The following is a 25098-nucleotide window of genomic DNA, read 5'->3' as shown; positions in this document are numbered from 1 at the left end:
CAGATGACACTCAGCTTTTCCTTTCTTTCCCACCTGATGACACAACCGTCTCAATGCGAATATCAGCATGCCTTGCTGATATCTCCGCATGGATGAAGGATCGCCACCTTCAGCTAAATCTGTCCAAGACTGAGCTTATTGTCTTTCCAGCCAATCCTTCTTTACCGCCACAGATAAGTGTGCAGCTTGTCTCAATCACGCTTGTGCCTTCTTCTTCTACCAGGAATCTTGGTGTCATGGTAGACAACCAGCTGACCTTTAAGGACCATGTTGCCTCGGTTTCCCGGTCTTGCAGATTTGCTCTCTACAACATCAGGAGGATCAGACCCTACCTGACTGAACACACGACCCAGCTCCTGGTCCAGGCTCTGGTCATTTCACGCATTGACTACTGCAACTCCTTACTGGCTGGCCTGCCTGCATGCTCAGTTAAACCTCTGCAGATGATCCAGAACGCAGCAGCACGTCTGGTCTTCAACCAGCCCAAAAGAGCTCATGTCACTCCGCTGCTAATTGCTCTTCACTGGCTTCCAGTTGCAGCACGCATCAAATTCAAAGCTCTGTTTCTGGCTTACAAAACAATAACCCAAACGGCTCCGGTCTACCTTCACTCCTTAATCCAGAGCTACACTCCCTCTCGACAGTTACGCTCTGCCAGCAAAAGACGCCTAGTGCTCCTACCACAACGTGGCGCAAACTCAGTAGCTAGACTCTTCTCCTCTGTTGTTCCCCGGTGGTGGAACGATCTACCAAACTCCGTCCGATCCGCAGAGTCCTTATCCACTTTTAAGAGCAAGCTAAAGACTCAGTTGTTTAAGGAGCATTTCCACACTTAGCTTAACTATTTTACGCAACAGAATGAGTTAGAAAGATTTGTCTAGCTCTTTGGCTCATCCAAGTACTGAAGAAGCTGTGTGCACTTATGCCCAAGTTGATATTGTGTGATGAAATCGTGATCTTGTATTTAAACAAAATGACTTACAAAAAAAAATATATGCACTGCATCTAGCACTACATGACAGCACCTGGGTCCAACTGGACTCAAAGCAGTCTGACTATCACTTAATTATGACATCCCATCTTGTTTGAATTCATGCTTGTGTTGTTCTTACTCTCAAATGTACGTCGCTTTGGATAAAAGCGTCTGCTAAATGACTGTAGAATAGAATAGAAAACTTAATGAAGCTACATTAGTAAAGCTTTGAAACTGGTTTAAATAATTTTATTTAACATGTTAAATATGTTTCCTTACCTGTAAACTGAAGCATCAGAATCAGGAATAAAGACATTTTAATCCATCTGAGTGGAACCATTGTGCTTCTGTCTCTCTTGTTGTCTCCTTCACAAATGACGGCGTCTCTAAAAGTGGTTTCTTAAACAGAAATATATTTTGAGCTTCTTCTGGTTTGTGAGGCGTCACTTCCTGATAGTGACTTCATTCTGTGTTTTATCACCTCTGTTCCTTGTTGGATCATTTGAGTTGTTTACCTCCTTTTCCCTTATTTGTGCTTAAAGAGTCAAAAATAAATGTATTTAATTTAATGCATGTTGAATGTATTTTACAAAATCTACTTTTCCACTGAAGATGACAGTGGACAGTTCAGCAAAGAACAGAGGAAGCTGCATGTGTGAAGATTGCTGGTACAGATAAACTTTTACCTTCATGCAGCTCTTCTATTTTGAATGTGTTTATTAATAAATTAGTAAACCTATGTAATTTTCTTCTGAAAAGTAAAGGAGAGGTGTTTTACTGAGAATGTGTCATAACTGGAGCAGAGCTTTGGTTATGATTAGATAAACACCATAAAAACATTTTTTTTTTTTTTAACATTTTGAAATCATGCAGAATTTAGTTTTTTTTTTTTTTCAATTATTTTCTATAACATAAGTTTATGTCTTACATTGACACAAAAATGTTGTCGTCTTTTTTCACACTGCAGACATGAGGCTTTGCTCTTTTATTGAACATTTTGTATTAAATGGGATGCATTCATTTATAATTTAGTTGTTGGGACAAATGTCAGAGATCAGAACAGAGCTGTTCAACTCAGCAGAAAGATTAAAATGAATCTTGAGAGAACAGAAGACTCCAGAGAGAAATCCTTTGTCTTATTTTCCAGCTTACACACTTAACTTCTCCTCCAGACTCATCTCTTTCAATCTTAATACTGCCCAACCGGACCCAAGCTGAAAGATCAAGGATAAGACTCGAGGAGTGAAAAGCTAAGTGAAATTAGTAAACTACATGCAACATTTATGGTTGCATGATTATTGTTGTTTGTAGGTGTCTCTCTGTCCACTGATGTCTGCTTGATTTGTGTTGTTGATGTTATTTTTCTCATTGCTTTACTTGAAGTGGTTTATTTTGGTGCCTCTGACATTGTTGTGGTTGATTTTCTTATGCTAGTTGATTGTGTTGTCAATGTTGTTTCTCCTTCACCTGATAAAACACAAGCTGTAACCACAGCATAGATTAAGACCATACTCTCTGTTTAACAGCTTTAGCAAAAACTTTATAAACATTTAAAAAATAACATCTCATTTACCCAAAAACAAATACTGTCCGTTTGATATGATGAAAACTAATTCATGATGTTCTCACCTGTTGTCTCATGTGAGGACTGAGGGATGAAGGGAAGCTAGCATATTTATTATTACTGACTCCTGATTCAGACGAGATGGTGTAAGTGTCAGAGTAGCAGAGCAGGAAGGTGCTGGTATCTCCATACCAGAGGATTTACCCTCATACAGCCACTCCACTGTGTGTCCACATTTTTCAAATCCCAACACAGAGCAGAAGAAAGTGACTTTATCTTTGGTCTTCTGTTCAGTCACTGGTGAAGATGGAGATGTTGTGAGAGAAAGACAACAAGAGGAAAACAACTTCATCACTGTGATCATAATTATTGTGATATTTCAGTTTGTTGTTCTAACAAGACAGTTTGAGCTGAAAACATCATGATGTAAATACTCACTGGTAATAACAGAGATCATTCTCAGACTCTGGTCCTTGTTTTTGTCCTGATAACAAACTGTCTGCAGGTGTAACGACCAGCATCCTCGTCTGTGACCTTCTTTATAACCAGAGAACAGTTCGCTGTAACACTCAGTCTGTCTGATTTAGTTGCTGCTTCTCTGTAAATCTGTCCATGTTCAAACAGCGTTACTGATGTTGTCATATAACTGAGTTTCCAGGTCGTACTTTCACAGTTACGGTGTGTCAGGAAGGAATGAGTTCTGGACCCCAAGATGCAAACGCTGAGCAACCAAAACAGCATAAAATGGTTAGTTTTAGAAAAGGGATTTAATAGAGTTTCTGAGCAGAATCCGGAAAGCAATTTTAATCCACGAGCAGGATCCAGGGATCACGGCTGAGAGAGCGGATTGCAGTCAGAGCGTTGTGTGGAGCCGGCTTGAGCTGGAGATAAGAGTGAATCAGAGCGGGAGGGAAACAGTCCAGGAGGTTGGTGTGGTAGGCAGGGCTGACAGAATCCGGAGAACTAGGGATCTAGACACAAAACAGGGTTATGAGACATGAGTTGGATAAAGGTGGAGAACTAGAGAGGCCACAATATACCAGGTAAGTAACTGGACAATCCAGCAAGGAATGAAGAAAGGTCCGGTGTTTAAGTATCGTGGTGGTTGATTGGTGGATGAGGTCCTGGTGTGAAGATCAGCCCAGGTGAGGTGATTGCTGCTGTTGTAATTCTCCTGGCTGGGAACAGACATGACGTGCAAGACAGACAGAGGGAGCCAGACACACACACGAGGGCAATCCAGGAACACACACACAGGGGAGACAGACAGGAACCCTAACAGTCAAAGTTATGCTAATTATTCCCACAAGGCAAAGCAGCGTCATCACCAACTCTGACAGTGAAGGATGGACGTTGCTCAGCTGCTGTTTGTTTAGAGAAATTAAAATGAAATGAAAAATAGCCTGTTGAGTGTTAGTGACTGTGATGTTTCTCAGTGTGAGGATCATTTTACAATCAACACAAGTTACAAGGTAACAAACATATCTGTGTTAGTTGAAGTAGGAAAACCTAATGAAGCTTAGTAAAGTTTTGTTACCAGTTTAAATAATTTTATTTAACATGTTAAATATGTTTCTTTACTTGTAAACTGAAGCATCAGAATCAGGAATAAAGACATTTTAATCCATCTGAGTGGAACCATTGTGCTTCTGTCTCTCTTGTTGTCTCCTTCACAAATGACCGAGTCTCTAAAAGTGGTTTCTTAAACAGAAATATATTATGAGCTTCTTCTGGTTTGTGAGGCGTCACTTCCTCATGATGACTTCACGCTATTGTATCACTTGTTGTACTTAGCAGAATGCATTTGGTCTTAAACCCATGATTCATGTATGTTTGTTGAGAGTTACAGCAAAATATTTCAATTTTCACTGGTCAAGGCAGATTTTCCCTTAAGTAATCATCTGTATTGGATTCAGTCAACATATGTTGATTGACAGGATATTTACATGATGTCATCAAATCTTTACTTAAAAAACTGACTCTTGACCCAGGAGGGTTAGCTTCAACTCAGCTATGTGCTATTTGAGCAGAAATAATCTGTTTGAAGAGTTTCATTCAGGATTTAGAGCCCATCATAGCACACAGACAGCACTGGTGAATGTTATTAATGATCTTCTCGTGGCCTCAGATAAAGGATTCCTGTCTGTTCTTATCTTGTTAGATCTCAGTGCTGCATCAAACACTACTGATCACAACATTCTGTTACAGAGGCTTGATCATGTTATTGGGATTAAAGGAACTGTATTAGGCTGGTTTAAGTCTTATTTTTTAGCCTACATTTATAGGTTACAGTACATTTATTTTGAATGTGTTTATTAATAAACCATTAAATTGATGTAATTGTATTCTAAAAACTGAAAGGGGGTGTGTTAGTGAGAAAATTGGATGAGCTCTGAAAGTTTGACCTTTGAGCTTTGTTCTCACTCTCAACACATGTTGTTCAAACATCCAAACTTTGTTCATGCAAAGCTTTTTATGCCAAATATTTGTATTTTTCTGAGACACATTTACTTAAAGTTGATGCCTGACCCCTTCACCGCAGGCTGTTTTCATGCCAAACAACCTACAGAGATTCTACAGAGACCCGTTTAAAACTAATCTAGTTTAATTCAGACTTGCTCATATTAAACTACGAACAAACAACAACAAATAAAAATCTATATGTACTTTAGCCACATTTAATGTAGTTACAACAAATGGAAAATATTAGAAAACATCAAAAGTATTTGATTTGTCTTTACTTATTATACATTTTTATGTAAAAAAAAAAAAAGACATTTATTATACATTTTTATGTTGACAAACAAAATGCTTTCAATAGAACAAAGAAAAGTCTTAAACTGAACTTTAGTTTAATATCCATTAAGATTTTAGACATAACATATGAAACTAAACTTTTCTATGCAACTGAAGTTATTATTTAACCACAAAACTTTACCAGGTTCAATCTTTTCTTTTTTTATAATGTTCCAAGAATAAGAATTACAAGAGTGATCATTTGTCTTTTAAGGTATGATGTCAGGTGATCCAACATGTTTTTGTATCAGTGGTTAATGACGTGTGAATGAGGTGTACGTGCAGCTGGTTTATTTGTGTGAATTTGTTATTTTAGACACATGGAGGAGTAATCAACAGCAATTGATGAAAATATAATTTATAGAATTAAACATGAAATCTTAACAGGTCTTCTAGATTATTTTCTTTTACAAAAAATGTTTGTTAGGAATTACTTTTTTTACTTTTATATACATATGAAGCAAACAAAACTAACAGGCTGCTTTAAGCTATGATGACATGAGAAGCATGATGCTGGTGTATCAGTGGTTAGTGAGGTGTTAGCTTCTATTCACAGCTTAACATGTGTCAATGAGCAAATTAACCTTTTTCATTGTGCATCTCAGACTAGTGGAAGAAGAATAAACACTTTTACATGTACACATGTTAAATTGTCTGCATTTATATAGCGCTTTACTGTACATTAATGAAATAAGGGTAAATTCAATTTTATTTTCTTGGATTGAAGACAAAAACAATGTTTAATGTTTCTAACATCTTTTCTTCCTGCATTTAAAAACAAGCCATGATATCATGGAGCATCAGTGGTTAAAGAGGTGTTAGTTTCTGTTGGCTGCTAAATTTGTATGAACGTGGGAACAACAGCAGCAAAGATGTTCGGTACTTTTTAAATTTTTTTTTAGCATTAAGACTTAAAACCACAACTGTCTTCAGTCCACTTAAAAAGTGTCAAATATTTCAGTTAAAGGTTACTGTGCTCCTTTTGGGTAATTTTTCACAGTAAAGCATAGAAAACATGTCAAAAGGATTTTATAATCAGATTCTAATATTAGCAGATAAGTATAATTTAGCAACTGTAAAGGATTAATAAGATATATAGAATATAACAAAGGTTGTTACAAAAATTCTGCAAATGCATCATGTTTTCTCTTCTTTACTGAACTCAGCTCAGCTACATGTCACATACAGCTGTAACTGTCATCTGCACCTAGTAATATCATCTTCTCCAAAACTAGTTTAAATGTTTTTTTCAGACTTCCTGTTCATGGTGGGAAAGATGCGTCTTTGTCGTAGACAGAAGCTGTAAAGCTTTTTAACCCTTTCATGTAGAGAGTCCACTACACTGGACACCTATTTGACTGCTGTTTTCTAGTATATTCATGAGTGAGGATGGTATATTTGTGTATTTGCCACTTGTGGGCATCAGTGAGTTATCCAATACATTGCCAGTCACGGTAGAATAAATATATATATTGTATATGTACATACATACATAGTAATTTCCAAATTTGCTTCAGTAATAAACAGGAAAGGAAAATTATACTGATATATTTTTATATAGAAAATATTATAGAAACATGAAAACATGATTTTTCAAATATTTTTGAAGAATATGTGAACATATATTAAATAATTAAAAGTAAAATATGATTAAGAAATAAAGTAAAACTGCATATGTCTGTAGAAATCAAATATTATATATGAAACACATGTGGCACCATTTTCAATAATTCATGCATGAAAGGGTTACAAGTTCATAATATTGCTCTGCTTGCCTATGCATTAAGACAGTGATTCCCAACCTGGGGTCCGGGACCCCCCAAGAGGGTCCCCTGAAGAGCACAGGGGGTCCGTGAGGCTTTGAATATTAGAGACATTGGATTAAAATCCACAAATTGTCCCCATTTTAATGAATAAAAGTACAGATGTATGTTCATTAAACTTTGACTTTATCAAAGGACAGGACTCAACCAGAATACATTAAGGCTGGTGCACACATAATGATTTAATGAGGTGTTAGCTTCTTTTCACAGCTTAACGTGTGTAAACGAGGGAATTTTCTGTAGACTGTGTTGCAGTTTTTATAGTTACGGCTACAGCGTGATGATGTCAGTGGGTGCGGGGCATGCTGGGTGCTTAAAGTCAACTGTAGGTTGTGGTTGGTTTTCATACCCAGTAAAACTAACAAGTGTTACACCGTGCTGGTCAGCAATCTCCCTCCTTCATGCACATCTACATAAACCTTACAAAAATTAGTTAGCAATTATTATTATTACTATTTTTTTACAGTTATTCATATGAAGCAAACAAAACCAGCAGGTTGCTTTAAGCTATGATGACATGAGAAGCATGATGCTGGTGTATCAGTGGTTAGTGAGGTGTTAGCTTCTATTCACAGCTTAACATGTGTCAATGAGCAAATTAACCTTTTTCATTGTGTATCTCAGACTAGTGGAAGAAGAATAAACACTTTTACACGTACACATGAATGAAATAAGAATAAATTCAAGTTTATTTTCTTGGATGAAAGACAAAAACAATGATAAACATTTCTAACATCTTTTTTTTTTTTTTTTTTTTTGCATTTGAAAACAAGCCACCCTGAACAAAAAGGATGATATCATGGAGCATCAGTGGTTAAAGAGGTGTTAGTTTCTGGTGGCTGCTAAATTTTTATGTACATGAGAACAGCTGCAACAGGGATGTTTGCTGTTTATTTTTTTAAATAAACTTAAAACCACAACTGTCAACTCCCTTAAAAGGTGTCAAACAATTCAGTTAAAGACAATAGTGGAAATAGTAGAAAATACAATCAGATTTAATAAACATATTTTAGTTAATCAAGAGATAAATAGTGTAAAAGTTTAATAGGATGTATAGAAAATATAAAAACTTGTTAAAAAAAAGGATACAAAGTATTATGTAGATTATGTTCTCTCCTCTTTCCCATATTACACCTCAGCTATGCCTCATAAAGCTAATACTGTAACTGGTAATCTGCAGTTGCTCCCTATAGTCTTCCCCTAAGATGGTTTAAAAGCCCATTTCACACTGACTGCTCATGGTGGGAATGATAAAACTATGTCATACACAAACGCTGTAAAGCTTTTACAAGCACTAAATATTGCTCTGCTTGCCTATGAGTGCATATATAAAGTCTATGAACCACCCAATGAAGGGTACGTATTTAATTATTAATCTCTTTTTTTGTTGGTTTATTAGTTGCAGCACCAGAGTCGTTTAGATCAGTTAGAAACTCCTGCAGAGGAAGAAGCTCTCACACTGCTGTATATCACAGTGTCAGGAGCCTATAAAGAAACATCACAACACAAATTTTGGCATTCAGATTTCTTTTGCCATTCTTTAGCTGCATCATTACCAATAAAATGCATCGAACCACTCACCCGACTCTTTTTAGGGGTCTTCTTGGTGTGGCTGACAGTCGCATAGACAACAGCATCTTCAGGCCCAGCCTGTTCACATAATAGAATGTAAAGACTGCTCAGTGATATATATATATATATATATATATATATATATATATATATATATATGTATGTATATATATATATATGTACAATTAAGTTCTATCTTTTAATGATCATAGCTTGTGAGATGGCCATTAACTTGCCATACAAATGACAAGTTCATTGATAGAAGTGTTTAAACTCACAGTGTTTCCTTCCTTCTTTTTATTTCCTGAAAAGACAAAGTTAAAATCATCTAAATACTTTGACATAAGTTTTGATTGTTTCTATTTTTCTTGAATTCACTTTCAGAGAAAGCTGCATTTATGCATATCTTTATTTCTGTGAATCTTCCTCAGTTTTATTTATGATCAAATTATCATTTACTTTCACACTTAGCAGATAATTGAGCTCAATGTATTAAACAGAAGAAATTAAATTAATTGAATTGGATTAAATTAATTCAATTAATTAAATTTGATGTGTTCAATTTAAACCATTTTACATAAAAAATTTAACTGATCAAACTTCTCACCTTTAGTTTTCTTCCATATAATGATCACCACAGCTGTTATTAAGAGACCTGCTGAACCCACAGAAACAGTCACAGACCACCATGATGAACCTGGAAAAAAGAAATTAAAACATTAAACACAGTCAGAGGTTCTGAACAACAACAAGTTTCAGACTGAGACACACTGACTGAAGCAGAGAAAATCTCCACCAGCAGCCAAGAGTCAGTCTGACATTCACACTGCAGAAGATGAGAGATTCAGTCTCTACCTGCTTGTTGTAATGGATTGTTGTTGTTTGTAGGTGTTTGTCTGTCCACTGATGTCTGCTTGGTTTCTGTTGTTGTTATTTTTCTCATTGCTTTACTTGAAGTGGATGATTTTGGTGTCTCTGACGTTGTTGTGGTTGATTTTGTTGTGCTAGTTGACTGTGTTGTCAGTGTTGTTTCTCCTTCACCTGGTAAAAAACAACAAGATTAAGACTATATTCTCTGTTTAACTGCTTTAGTAAAAATTAAACATAGTTATAAAAAATTTACTTCTCATTCACCAATAATAAACAAATATTTTCAGTTTGATATGGTCAAAAACAATTCTTGAATTTCTCACCTGTTGTCTCATGTGAGGACTGAGGGATGAAGGGAAACAATTGTATTTTTTTAAAATGATTATCTGTCACTTTACATTTTAATAACTCATAAATTATTGACTCCTGATTCAGGTGAGATGGTGTAAATGTCAGAGTGGCAGAGCAGGAAGTTGCTGATATCTCCATACCAGAGGATTTACCCTCATACAGCCACTCCACTGTGTGTCCACATTTTTCAAATCCCAACACAGAGCAGAACAAAGTGACATTATCTTTGTTCTTCTGTTCAGTTACTGGTGAAGATGGAGATGTTGTGAGAGAAAGACAACAAGAGGAAAACAACTTCATCACTGTGATCATAATTATTGTGATAGTTCAGTCTGTTGTTCTAACAAGACAGTTTGAGCTGAAAACATCATGATGTAAATACTCACTGGTAATAACAGACAGATAAACCTTAGAGTCTGGTCCTTGTTGTTGTCCTGATACAAACTGTCTGCGGGTGTAAAGACCAACATCCTCGTCTGTGACCTTCTTTATAACCAGAGAACAGTTTTCTGCAACACTCAGTCTGTCTGATTTAGTTGCTGCTTCTCTGTGAATCTGTCCATGTTCAAACAGACGTATTGTTCCCATGTTATTACTAAAGATCCAGGTCGTACTGTCACAGTTATGCTGATTATTCCCACAAGGCAAAGCAGCGTCATCACCAACTCTGACAGTGAAGGATGAACGTTGCTCAGCTGCTGTTGTTCAGAGAAATTAAAATATGAAAAATAAACTGTTGAATGTAAATGTCTGTCATGTTTCTTATTAGTGTGAGGATCATTTTACAATCAACACAATGTAACAAACATATCTGTGTTAAAGTAGGAAAACTTAATGAAGCTACATTAGTAAAGCTTTCAAACTGGTTTAAATAATTTTATTTAACATGTTAAATATGTTTCCTTACCTGTAAACTGAAGCATCAGAATCAGGAATAAAGACATTTTAATCCATCTGACTGGAACCATTGTGCTTCTGTCTCTCTTGTTGTCTCCTTCACAAATGACCGAGTCTCTAAAAGTGGTTTCTTAAACAGAAATATATTATGAGCTTCTTCTGGTTTGTGAGGCGTCACTTCCTGATAGTGACTTCACTCTGTGTTTTATCACCTCTGTTCCTTGTTGAATTAATTGAGTTGTTTACCTCCTATTCCCTTATTTAAAAAGTTGAAATAAAACTTAGCTTTTAATGCATGTTGAATGCATTTTACTAAATCTTTAATTTGCTTTGTTTTCCACTGAAGATGACAGTGGACAGTTCAGCAAAGAACAGAGGAAGCTGCATGTGTGAAGATTGCTGGTACAGATAAACGTTTACCTTCATGCAGCTCTTCTATTTTGAATGTGTTTATTAATAAATTAGTAAACTGATGTCATTTTTTCTGAGAAGTTTAGGAGAAGTGTTTTACTGAGAATGTGTCTACAAAAGGTGCAGAGCTCCAGTTATAATTAGATAAACATCATAAAAACATCAGTTTATGTTCATTTAGATGCAGTGATGGAGACAGAAAACGTTCACTGTGGTTGCTACGATGGATTTGTGATTATTTCTGGGGTGCCGTACATGTTCCACTACACAGTGAGTAAGTGTGTAAAGCAAAACTCGGCTGCAACGTCACGCAGCGGCCTGGAAGAAAAAATTGTGAAGTGCAGTTTCTCAGCATGAAGATGCTGCTGGGCTGCGACGCTCCAGAAATGTACAAAATAAATGTCAGTGCACCATCAAACAAGTCAGCAACACTGAGTTATAAAGTTTGAAGGTTATCTAGTGCAACTTAAACAACATGATAACAACAATAAAAATACTACTAATAATTTTTACTTAAGTTATCCCAAATGAGAAATTCAGCTCTACATTTAATCCATCTCTACATGTACGAGAGCAGTGGGCTGCCATGATGTTCCAGCACCTGGAGAGCAGTTGGGAGAGGTTCAGGGTCTTGCCTCTCTGTTCACCTCTGTTGACACACCAGAGACTTGAATCCACGTTCTCCAGACCCAAGTCCACCTTGTAACCACAAGGCTACCACTCCCTCAAGCCTCTTAATTCCATAAAGTTTAATCATGCACCTCTACAATATTTGGAAAGCAGATGGTGGAAGATTAAAGAATAACTGCAGCTTTTAGATTTTTTTCCCTGATTTGTTCAGATAAAGTGAAAAGAAGCTTATATTATACAGCAGTAGCACATTTGTACACAATTGTATTGAGTTTTACTACTTTGCTGAGACGAGATGCTCAGCTTAGTTTATGGCAATCAGCAGCATAATGAACTCATTGTGTATCATCAGGAATAAACAGACTCGTTATTTATTCTTTCATATTTCGATCTTTAAAGGTGGTTTCTTAAACAGAAATATATTATGAGCTTCTTCTGGTTTGTGAGGCGTCACTTCCTCATGGTGACTTCACTCTGTTGTATCACTTGTTTTACTTAGCAGAAGGCATTTTGGGATTAAAGGAACTACATTAGGCTGGTTTAAGTCTTATTTTTTAGCCTACATTTATAGGTTACAGTACATTTATTTTGAATGTGTTCATTAATAAACCATTAAATTGATGTAATTGTATTCTAAAAACTGAAAGGGGGTGTGTTAGTGAGAAAATTGGATGAGCTCTGAAAGTTCGACCTTTGAGCTTTGCTCTCACTCTCAACACATGTTGTTCAAACATTCAAATTTTGTTCATGTAAAGCTTTTTATGCCATATATTTGTATTTTTCTGAGACACATTTACTTAAAGTTGATGCCTGACCCCTTCACCGCAGGCTGTTTTCATGCCAAACAACCTACAGAGATTCTACAGAGACCCGTTTAAAACTAATCTAGTTTAATTCAGACTTGATCATATTAAACTACGAACAAACAACAACAAATAAAAATCTTTATGTACTTTAGCCACATTTAATGTAGTTACAACAAATGGAAAATATTAGAAAACATCAAAAGTATCTGATCTTTTTTTGTCTTTTATGAAAAAACATTTATTATACATTTTTATGTTGACAAACAAAATGCTTTCAATAGAACAAAGAAAAGTCTTAAACTGAACTTTAGTTTAATATCCATTAAGATTTTAGACATAACATATGAAACTAAACTTTTCTATGCAACTGAAGTTATTATTTAACCACAAAACTTTACCAGGTTCAGTCTTTTCTTTTATAATATTCCAGGAATAAGAATTACAAGAGTGATCATTTGTCTTTTAAGGTATGATGTCATGTGATCCAACATGTTTTTGTATCAGTGGGTAATGACGTGTGAATGAGGTGTACGTGCAGCTGGTTTATTTGTGTGAATTTGTTATTTTAGACACATGGAGGAGTAATCAACAGCAATTGATGAAAATATAATTTATAGAATTAAACATGAAATCTTAACAGGTCTTCTAGATTATTTTCTTTTACAAAAAATGTTTGTTAGGAATTACTTTTTTTACTTTTATATACATATGAAGCAAACAAAACCAGCAGGTTGCTTAAGCTATGATGACATGAGAAGCATGATGCTGGTGTATCAGTGGTTAGTGAGGTGTTAGCTTCTATTCACAGCTTAACATGTGTCAATGAGCAAATTAACCTTTTTCATTGTGTGTCTCAGACTAGTGGAAGAAGAATAAACACTTTTACATGTACACATGTTAAATGGTCTGCATTTATATAGCGCTTTACTGTACATTAATGAAATAAGGGTAAATTCAATTTTATTTTCTTGGACTGAAGACAAAAACAATAACATCTTTTCTTCCTGCATTTAAAAACAAGCCATGATATCATGGAGCATCTGTGGTTAAAGAGGTGTTAGTTTCTGTTGGCTGTTAAGTTTGTATGAACGTGGGAACAACAGCAGCAAAGATAATTCAGTTAAAGGTTACTGTGCTCCTTTTGGGTCATTTTTCACAGTAAAGTAAAGAAAACAAGTACAATAAGATTTAATAATCAGATTCTAATATTAGCAGATAAGTATAATTTAGCAATCGTAAAGGATTAATAAGATATATAGAATATAACAAAGGTTGTTACAAAACTTCTGCAAATGCATCATGTTTTCTCTTCTTTACTGAACTCAGCTCAGCTACATGTCACATACAGCTGTAACTGTCATCTGCACCTAGTAATATCATCTTCTCCAAAACTAGTTTGAACGTTTTTTTTCAGACTGTCGTAGACAGAAGCTGTAAAGCTTTTTAACCCTTTCATGTAGAGAGTCCACTACAGTGGACACCTATTTGACTGCTGTTTTCTAGTGTATTTATGAGTGAGGATGGTATATTTGTGTATTTGCCACTTGTGGGCATCAGTGAGTTATCCAATACACTGCCAGTCATGGTAGAATAAATATATATACTGTATGTGTACATAAATACATAGTAATTTTCAAATTTGCTTCAGTAATAAACAGGAAAGGAAAATTGTACTGATATATTTTTATATAGAATATATTATAGAAACATGAGAACATGATTTTTCAAATATTTTTGAAGAATATGTGAACATATATTAAATAAATAAAAGTAAAATATGATTAAGAAATAAAGTATCAATGCATATGTCTGTAGAAATCAAATATTATATATAAAACACATGTGGCACCATTTTCAATAATTCATGCATTCAAGAGGGTCCCCTGAAGAGCACAGGGGGTCCGCAAGGCTTTGAATATTAGAGCCTTTGGGATTAAAATCCACAAATTGTCCCTATTTTAATGAATAAAAGTACAGATGTATGTTCATTAAACTTTGGCTTTATCAAAGGACAGGACTCAACCAGAATACATTAAGCCTGGTGCACACATAACGAGTTTTTTTTTTTTATGAGATTTATGGAGAATTCAAGAAACATGATTCTCACAGTGCTGCAGGGGTTCTCCAGGTAAGCCAGAGCACATTGTAGCAGGAAGATAACCGTGTCCTCCACTGCGATGCCAGGCTGGTAGGCGAACTGCAGTGGATCCATGGAGGGTCCCACCGTGGAGCTGCAGTGTCCCAGGATGAGTGTCTCAAGTTTCATCTTTAGATGGGGTGTGAGATCCACCTGCCTGTAGCCGGTGAGTTCTCTGGCGTAAGATGTCTTTGGCACTGGTACCACACAGGAGGCCTTCCAGAGCTGTGGTACCACCTTCAGCTTGAGGCTCAGGTTGAAGACATGCCCCATAACTCCACACAGTTCATCTACGCAGGACTTAAGGAGCCTGGCGCTGATGCAGTCTGGTCCAGCAGCTTTTTTCGCCTTGATCCTCCTCAGCTCCTCAGACATGGAGGAGTAATCAGCAGCAACAGATGAAAATATAAATTATGGAACTAAACATGAAAAATTAGGTCTTTTAGATAATTTCCTTTGCAAATAATTCTCCTTTCATGATTAAAAGAGAACTTTATTATTATTTATTCAGATTTAGTTGCAAGTGAACAAATTTAGTAGGTTTATTTAAGCTATGATGCCATGAGTTGGTGTATCAGTGGTTAGTGAGGTGTTAGCTTCTTTTCACAGCTTAACGTGTGTAAATGAGGGAATAAACTGTAGACTGTGTTGCAGTTTTTATCATAATGGCTACAGCGTGATGATTTCAGTGGACGCAGGGCATGCTGGCTGCTAAAAGTCAACTGTAGGTTGTGGTTGGGTTTCATTCCCAGTAAAACTAACAAGTGTTACACCGTGTTGGTCAGCAATCTCCCTCCTTCATGCACATCTACATAAACCTTACAAAAATTAGTTAGCAATTATTATTATTACTATTTTTTTACAGTTATTCATATGAAGCAAACAAAACTAGCAGGTTGCTTTAAGCTATGATGACATGAGAAGCATGATGCTGGTGTGTCAGTGGTTAGTGAGGTGTTAGCTTCTATTCACAGCTTAACATGTGTCAATGAGCAAATTAACCTTTTTCATTGTGCATCTCAGACTGTTCTCATGTACATACAAATTTAGCAGCCACCTGTAACTAACACCTCTTTAACCACTGATGCTCCATGACATCATGCTTTTTGTTCAGGGTGGCTTGTTTTCAAATGCAAAAAAGGGGGTTAGAAATGTTTATCATTGTTTTTGTCTTGCATCCAAGAAAATAAACTTGAATTTATTCTTATTTCATTTATGTGTACATGTAAAAGTGTTTATTTTTCTTCCACTAGTCAGAGATGCACAATAAAAAAGGTTAACATTACGTGTGCACCAAGCTTAATGTATTCTGGTTGAGTCCTGTCCTTTGATAAAGCCAAAGTTTAATGAACATACATCTTTACTTTTATTCATTAAAATAGGGACAATTTGTGGATTTTAATCCCAATGGCTCTAATATTCAAAGCCTCACGGACCCCCTGTGCTCTTCAGGGGACCCTCTTGGGGGTCCCGGACCCCAGATTGAGAACCACTGTCTTAATGCATAGGCAAGCAGAACAATATTAAGAACTTTTAACCCTTTCATGCACGAATTATTGAAAATGGTGCCACAGGTGTTTTATATATAATATTTGATTTCTACAGACATATGCATTGATACTTTATTTCTTAATCATATTTTACTTTTATTTATTTAATATATGTTCACATATTCTTCAAAAATATTTGAAAAATCATGTTTTCATGTTTCTATAATATATTCTATATAAAAATATATCAGTATAATTTTCCTTTCCTGTTTATTACTGAAGCAAATTTGGAAATTACTATGTAAGTATGTACACATACAGTATATATATTATTAATTCTTCCGTGACTGGCAGTGTATTGGATAACTCACTGATGCCCACAAGTGGCAAATACACAAATATACCATCCTCACTCATAAATACACTAGAAAACAGCAGTCAAATAGGTGTCCACTGTAGTGGACTCTCTACATGAAAGGGTTAAAAAGCTTTACAGCTTCTGTCTACGACAGTCTGAAAAAAAACATTTAAACTAGTTTTGGAGAAGATGATATTACTAGGTGCAGATGACAGTTACAGCTGTATGTGACATGTAGCTGAGCTGAGTTCAGTAAAGAAGAGAAAACATGATGTATTTGCAGAATTTTTGTAACAACCTTTGTTATATTCTATATATCTTATTAATCCTTTACGATTGTGAAATTATACTTATCTGCTAATATTAGAATCTGATTATTAAATTTTATTGTACATGTTTTCTATGCTTTAAATGACCCAAAGGAGCACAGTAACCTTTAACTGAATTATTTGACACTTTTCAAGTGGACTGAAGACAGTTGTGGTTTTAAATCTTAATGCTAAAAAACAAATTTTAAAAGTACCGAACATCTTTGCTGCTGTTGTTCCCACGTTCATACAAATTTAGCAGCCAACAGAAACTAACACCTCTTCAACCACTGATGCTCCATGATATCATGGCTTGTTTTTAAATGCAGGAAGAAAAAATGTTAGAAACATTAAACATTGTTTTTGTCTTGAATCCAAGAAAATAAAATTGAATTTACCCTTATTTCATTAATGTACAGTAAAGCGCTATATAAATGCAGACCATTTAACATGTGTACATGTAAAAGTGTTTATTCTTCTTCCACTAGTCTGAGATGCACAATGAAAAAGGTTCATTTGCTCATTGACACATGTTAAGCTCTGAATAGCTTGCTGGTTTTGTTTGCTTCATATGAATAAATGTAAAAAAAATAGTAATTATAATAATTGTTAACTAATTTTTGTAAGGTTTATGTAGATGTGCATGAAGGAGGGAGATTGCTGACCAACACGGTGTAACACTTGTTAGTTTTACTGGGTATGAAAACCAACCACAACCTACAGCTGACTTTAAGCACCCAGCATGCCCCGCGCCCACTGACATCATCACGCTGTAGCCGTAAATATAAAAACTGTCAACACAGTCTACAGAAAATTTCCTCATTAACACACGTTAAGGTGTTGAAAAGAAGCTAACACCTCACTAACCACTGATACACCAACTCAGCAGATATGTTTGCTGCTTTTTTTTTTTTAACGTTTCACTTAAAACCACAACTGTCAACTTCCTTAAAAGGTGTTAAACAATTCAGGTAAAGGCAATAATGGTCCTGTGGGGGTCATTATATCCAATGAACCATAGTAAATATGTTTACAATCAGATTTAATAAATAGATTTCAGTTAATCAAGAGATAAATGGAATTAGACAAGTGTAAAAGTTTAATAGGATATATAGAAAATATAAAAACATGTTACAAAAAAGTATACAAAGAATTATGTACATTATGTTCTCTCCTCTTTCCCATATTCCACCTCAGCTATGCCTCATAAAGCTAATACTGTAACTGGTAATCTGCAGTTGCTCCCTATAATCTTCCCCTAAGATGGTTTAAAAGCCCATTTCACACTGACTGCTCATGGTGGGAATGAGAAAACTTTGTCATACACAAATGTTGTAAAGCTTCTAAAAGCACTAAATATTGCTCTGCTTGCCTATGCGTGCATATATAAAGTCTATGAACCACCCAATGAAGGGTACGTATTTAATTATTAATCTCTTTTTTTGTTGGTTTATTAGTTGCAGCACTGGAGTCGTTTAGATCAGTTAGAAACTCCTGCAGAGGAAGAAGCTCTCACACTGCTGTATATCACAGTGTCAGGAGCCTATAAAGAAACATCACAACACAAATTTTGGCATTTAAATTTCTTTTGCCATTCTTTAGCTGCATCACTACCAATAAAATGCATTGAACCACTCACCCGACTCTTTTTAGGGGTCTTCTTGGTGTGGCTGACAGTCGCATAGACAACAGCATCTTCAGGACCAGCCTGTTCACATAATAGAACGTAAAGACTGCTCAGTGATATATATATATATATATATATATATATATATATGTATGTATATATATATATATGTACAATTAAGTTCTATCTTTTAATGATCATAGCTTGTGAGATGGCCATTAATTTGCCATACAAATGACAAGTTCATTGACAGAAGTGTTTAAACTCACAGTGTTTCCTTCCTTCTTTTTATTTCCTGAAAAGACAAAGTTAAAATCATCTAAATACTTTGATATAAGTTTTGATTGTTTCTATTTTTCTTGAATTCACTTTCAGAGAAAGCTGCATTTATGCATAACTTTATTTTTGTGAATCTTCCTCAGTTTTATTTATGATCAAATTATCATTTACTTTCACACTTAGCAGATAATTGAGCTCAATGTATTAAACAGAATAAATTAAATTAATTAAATTTGATTAAATTAATTCAATTAATTAAATTTGACATGTTCAGTTTAAACCATTTTACATATAAAAATGAAACTGATCAAAATTCTCACCTTTAGTTTTCTTCCATATAAAGATCACCACAGCTGTTATTAAGAGACCTGCTGAACCCACAGAAACAGTCACAGACCACCATGATGAACCTGGAAAAAAGAAATTAAAACATTAAACACAGTCAGAGGTTCTCAACAACAACAAGTTTCAGACTGAGACACACTGACTGAAGCAGAGAAAATCTCCACCAGCAGCCAAGAGTCAGTCTGACATTCACACTGCAGAAGATGAGAGATTCAGTCTCTACCTGCTTGTTGTGATGGATTGTTGTTGTTTGTAGGTGTTTGTCTGTCCACTGATGTCTGCTTGGTTTGTGTTGTTGTTATTTTTCTCATTTCTTTACTTGAAGTGGATGATTTTGGTGTCTCTGACGTTGTTGTGGATGATTTTGTTGTGCTAGTTGACTGTGTTGTCAGTGTTGTTTCTCCTTCACCTGATAAAACAACAACATTAAGACCATATTCTCTGTTTAACTGCTTTACAAAAATTAAACATAGTTATAAAAAATTACTTCTCATTATCAAATAATAAACGATTGCTTTGAGTTTGATATGGTCAAAAACAATTCATAACTTTTTCACCTGTTGTCTCATGTGAGGACTGAGGGATGAAGGGAAACAAGTGTATTTTTTTTAAATAATTATTTGTCACTTTACATTTTAATAACTCATAAATTATTGACTCCTGGTTCAGGTGAGATGGTGTAAATGTCAGAGTGGCAGAGCAGGAAGGTGCTGATATCTCCATACCAGATAATTTACCCTCATACAGCCACTCCACTGTGTGTCTACAGTGTTTAAATCCCAACACAGAGCAGAACAAAATGACTTTATCTTTGTTCATCTGTTCAGTCACTGGTGAAGATGGAGATGTTGTGAGAGAAAGACAACAAGAGGAAAATAACTTCATCACTGTGATCATAATTATTGTGATATTTCAGTTTGTTGTTCTAACAAGACAGTTTGAACTGAAAACATCATGATGTAAATACTCACTGGTAATAACAGACAGATAAACATGAGAGTCTGGTCCGTGTTGTTTTCCTGATACAAACTGTCTGCAGGAGTAAAGACCAACATCCTCGTCTGTGACCTTCTTTATAACCAGAGAACAGTTCGCTGTAACACTCAGTCTGTCTGATTTAGTTGCTGCTTCTCTGTGAATCTGTCCATGTTCAATCAGACGTATTGTTTTGTTTTTACTGATGATCCAGGTCATACTTCCACAGTTAAGGTGACTTTTTCCACATGGTAAAGTGACTTCATCACCAACCTTAACAGTGAAGGAGGAAAACTGTCTTTCAGCTGCTGCTGGAGAGAAAACTGAAATTTGAAAAATAATCTGATGAATGAGGGAAATTATGTCATTTCCTTTGTTAGAGTAAAAATAATTTCACAAACAAAACATGGCTGTGTTAGCTGAAGGAGGAAGAGTTACAAAAAGCTACATTAGTAAAGTTTTGTAATTGGTTCAAAACATTTTATTCAACATGTTAAATCTGAGCCCTGCGATAGACTGGCGACCTCTTCAGAGTGTATCCTGCCTCTCGCCTGATAACTGCTGGGAGGCTCCAGCTCCCCCCTGACCCTTACATTGAAAACGTGAAAATTAATGAATGTGAAATACGTTTCCTTACCTGTAAACCAAAGCATCAGTACCTGGAATAAACACATTTTAATCCATCTGAGTGGAACCATTGTGCTTCTGTCTCTCTTGTTGTCTCCTTCACAAATGAGCGAGTCTCTAAAAGTGGTTTCTTAAACAGAAATATATCATGAACCTCTTCTGGTTTGTGAGGTCACTTCCTGATAGTGACTTCACTCTGTGTTTTCTCACATGTTTCACTTGTTAAATTAGCTGAAGGCATTACCTCTTGATCCCTTAATATACATGTGTTTACTAAAAGAGTTACAGTGAAACACTTTAACTTTAATTTATGGCTAAAAATTTTAAAAGAATGTTTGATCTGCTTAGTTTTACAAAGAGGACGACTGTCAACAATTCTGCAAAGACCAGAAGAAGCTGAATGTGTGAAGATTGTTGCTTCAAATATCTGTTTTCATGCAGCTCTTGTGTTTATTAATAGTATAGTAAATTGATGTCATTTTCTTCTGAAGGTGAGGTGTTTTACTGAGAATGTGCCTACAAAAGGAGGAGAGCTCTGCAGTTTAAAAAAAAAACCTTAGTCGCAAACTACTAGCAGCTTTCAGCACAACAATAACTTTTTTATGGTTTCTGTATATTTCCGTACTGCAGATAAGAGTCTTTCTTCCTTAAAGGTCCCTCCATGAATTAACACCTCACCATGGTGGAGGGGTTTGACTACCTCTATGAACCTGAGGGGTCTCCCAGCTTAAAGTGGCCTCAGGGGAGGGGTCAGACTAAGACTGATTTAAAACCTTGATGAGCAAACTTTATCAGTGATCACGTCCAGGAAAGGGAAAGCAGGGCATCCTCCTGGAGCCAGGCCTGGGAGGGGAGCTTGGTTTCCCAAACAAGCCACAGGTTCCCACCTCCACATGGACTCAACACCTGCAGGGAGGATATTTGAGGTCAGGTGTCTCGTGCAACCTGTGGCCGAAGGCAACAATGAGGTCCTGCCCTAAGTGGAGAAGTTCAAGTTTCTCTGTGCCTTGTTCATGAATGGAGGAAAAATCAAGCTGGTAAAAATCTCAGTTTAGAGGTCAGTTTGTTCCTCCCCTCACCGAGGTCTGTGAGTAGTGACCAAAAGAATGAGATTATGAATACAAGGAGCCAAAATGAGTTTCCTCCACAGGCTGTCTTTGCTCTCCCTTGGAGGAGGGTGAGAACTCTTGGTCTTCTCGGAGGGGCTCACAGAAGAGCAGCTGCTCCTCCACACAGATGAAGTGGCTCAGACATCTAGTTAGGATGCCTCCTGGATGCCTCCCAGGTGAGGTGTTCCTGGCAGGTCCCACTGGGAGGAGGCCCTGGGGAAGACCCAGGACATGCTGGAGGACTCCGTGGTTGAGCCTGGGAATGCCTTGGGATCTCCCCAGACAAGCTGGCAGAAGTAGCTTAGATTAGTTGGGTAAAGGGACGTCTGGGTTTCCTCAGCTGCCACCGTGACCTGACTTCAATTATACAGTAGAAAATGGATGGATGGTGTTCCTTAAAGGTGACACAGTATTATAGTTATAGTCAGAGGATGCATTTATATATGATCTAGCTCTTGAAATATCAGAGATCGGATCAAATTGAGCAGTTTAACTGAATAGCAGGCAGATTAAAATTAAATGTGAGAAAACAGAAAGAGGAAAATATTCAGAAAGAAAGTTTACACTGAGCTGCGGAGCTCAACTTCTAAACTTCAACTCTTGCTTTTATCATAATTGGATTATTAAGGACAACACAAACTCTTTAAGTGCATTAAACTCACAGATTCCAAATTAAATTGTGATTAAATGTATTTTATTAATATTTAAAAATAATACAAATATTTGTCATATTTTTCATTGAGATGAAATAAGAAAGAAATTTAAAGTAATCAGATAATAATGTGACTACTGAGACAAATGTCTAACATCAGACCAAACAAAGCTATTCAGTTCAACAGAGAAAAGATTTGATATGAAGCATGGAGGAACAGAAAGATGAAAAGTTTGTACTGAGGTCTGAGCTGCTGGTCTTTGTGAAGAGGCTGAGAGGCAAAACTACAAAACACATTTCTGAACTTAAACTTTAATCATAACTGGACTAGTAAAAATAACATTAAATTCACATTAGCACAATAACACACAGTAGCTCGTTAAACTCAAACATTCAGTATTACATTGTGATTAAATGGTTTTTACAAATGAGAAAATATTACTAATCTTTGTCAATGCAACAAAAATAAACTTTCTAATTCTAATATTATAAGAGAAATAAAAAGTAATGAAAGGATGTGAATCTGCTTTTGTCTATGGGTGTAAAATATGTTGGGATGAACTTTACAGCAGTGGACTCATTTCTGTGGAGATTTGATGTTGAAGTTGTTGATCAGTGGAGTCGGACAGAAACAGAGGGCTCTCCAACGTTTTCATACTGCACTATACCTTCATCTTCATCTTCATCACTGTATACCTGTAAAAAACAGCACAAACACACTCTTAGTGTCTGAAAATCTCCCTAGTGTCATGTCTGCCCCTTTTCCTCTAGTGCGCTCAGCATCACCAGCCTATTGATCACCGGTTCCAACACAACATTCCCCAGGATGCCTCTGCTCATGCCATCATGGACCGCACCTGTGTTGTCATTACCCTCATGTGATGCACCTGTTCATCCCTCTATTTATACCCTTTGTTAGTAGAATTTCATCATCTAGTCTTGTTGTTTTACTCCAAGTCTTTGTCGTAAATACGTTGCTCAAAATCAGAGATTTCTCCTTATAACAATTATTGTATAGTTGAAAATCCAGAGGTTAAACTCACAGCATTTAGCATTGTTGTCTTGCTTCCTGAAAGTAATAAAACAGAGAAAACAGAGACTGTGGTTTCAGATATAAACATTCAAAATTTTTAAATTTCAGATTTAGAAGTTCTCACCTTTAGTTTTTGTCCACAAGTTGATTGTAATGACAGAAATCAGGAGTGCTGTTAAACCCAAAGAGACAACAACATACCGCCATGATGAGCCTGGAAAAAGGAAATAAAAATGATAAGCCTAGTCAGGGGTAATGAATAGTGTAGCACACTGGAGCAGTTCTGTTATGTGGTTTTGTTTTCAGTGGATGAGTTAGAAATTATTTGTTGAATTTGAATGTGTTGCTCAATTCATGACACTGTTCTGGATGCCTGATTAGTGTACTTTCCCTTTAAGAGGAGAGGAAACTGAACTAAGAGTGGGGGAGTGATGGAAAAAAAGAATTTCTGTTGATGTTAAACTGTGAGCAATATATAAAATAAATGTTACAAAAACAGACTGGAGGTGTCCAGTTTCACACTGACTGAAGCAGAGAAAATCTCCACCAGCAGCCAAGAGTCAGTCTGACATTCACACTGCAGAAGATGAGAGATTCAGTCTCTACCTGCTTGTTGTGATGGATTGTTGTTGTTTGTAGGTGTTTGTCTGTCCACTGATGTCTGCTTGGTTTGTGTCGTTGTTGTTATTTTTCTCATTGCTTTACTTGAAGTGGATGATTTTGGTGTCTCTGACGTTGTTGTGGTTGATTTTGTTGTGCTAGTTGACTGTGTTGTCAGTGTTGTTTCTCCTTCACCTGGTAAAAAACAACATTGATACCATATTCTCTGTTTAACTGCTTTACAAAAATTAAATATAGTTCTAAAAAATTAATTTCTCATTCACCAATAATAAACAAGTGCTTTCAGTTTGATATGGTCAAAAACAATTCATGACTTTCTCACCTGTTGTCTCATGTGAGGACTGAGGGATGAAGGAAAACAATTGTATTTTTTTATAATAAATATCTGTCACTTTACATTTTAATAACTCATAAATTATTGACTCCTGATTCAGGTGAGATGGTGTAAATGTCAGAGTGGCAGAGCAGGAAGTTGCTAATATCACCATACCAGAGGATTTACCCTCATACAGCCACTCCACTGTGTGAGTACAGTTTTGAAATCCCAACACAGAGCAGAAGAAAGTGACTTTATCTTTGTTCTTCTGTTCAGTTACTGGTGAAGATGGAGATGTTGTGAGAGAAAGACAACAAGAGGAAAATATCTTCGTCACTGTGATCATAATTATTGTGATATTTCAGTTTGTTGTTCTAACAAGACAGTTTGAGCTGAAATCATCATGATGTAAATACTCACTGGTAATAACAGACAGAAGAACATGAAAGTCTGGTCCTTGTTGTTGTCCTGATACAAACTGTCTGCAGGTGTAAAGACCAGCATCCTCGTCTGTGACCTTCTTTATAA

General features: G+C 36.0%; 2 protein-coding genes across 2 annotated transcripts in view; both read right to left on the bottom strand.

Annotated features, from left to right (window-relative positions):
- LOC121633261 overlaps positions 1 to 10933 on the bottom strand; it is a 61462-nt gene extending 50529 nt beyond the window's left edge. Inside the window, exons 1-2 of the mRNA XM_041975127.1 lie at positions 10857 to 10933; positions 10336 to 10647 (exon numbers count right to left, since the gene is read on the bottom strand). Coding sequence (XP_041831061.1) covers positions 10336 to 10647; positions 10857 to 10917 — 373 coding nt within the window. The 5' untranslated portion in view covers positions 10918 to 10933. The remainder of the gene's footprint in view (positions 1 to 10335; positions 10648 to 10856) is intronic.
- A 7138-nt stretch (positions 10934 to 18071) lies between these two features.
- LOC121634261 (cell wall protein DAN4-like) lies at positions 18072 to 20431 on the bottom strand. The gene is made up of 6 exons (XM_041976797.1): positions 20209 to 20431; positions 19461 to 19646; positions 19213 to 19302; positions 18883 to 18908; positions 18626 to 18694; positions 18072 to 18529 (listed from the first exon to the last, which is right to left on the bottom strand). Exons 1-6 carry the CDS (start codon positions 20429 to 20431, stop codon positions 18467 to 18469), a joined length of 657 nt encoding a protein of 218 aa, XP_041832731.1. The 3' UTR covers positions 18072 to 18466.
- Positions 20432 to 25098: the final 4667 nt, after the last annotated feature.

The sequence above is a fragment of the Melanotaenia boesemani genome, chromosome 22, assembly GCF_017639745.1.
Source record: "Melanotaenia boesemani isolate fMelBoe1 chromosome 22, fMelBoe1.pri, whole genome shotgun sequence".
NCBI classification, from domain to species: Eukaryota; Metazoa; Chordata; class Actinopteri; order Atheriniformes; family Melanotaeniidae; genus Melanotaenia; species Melanotaenia boesemani.
This window is presented reverse-complemented; position numbering and strand designations above follow the sequence as displayed.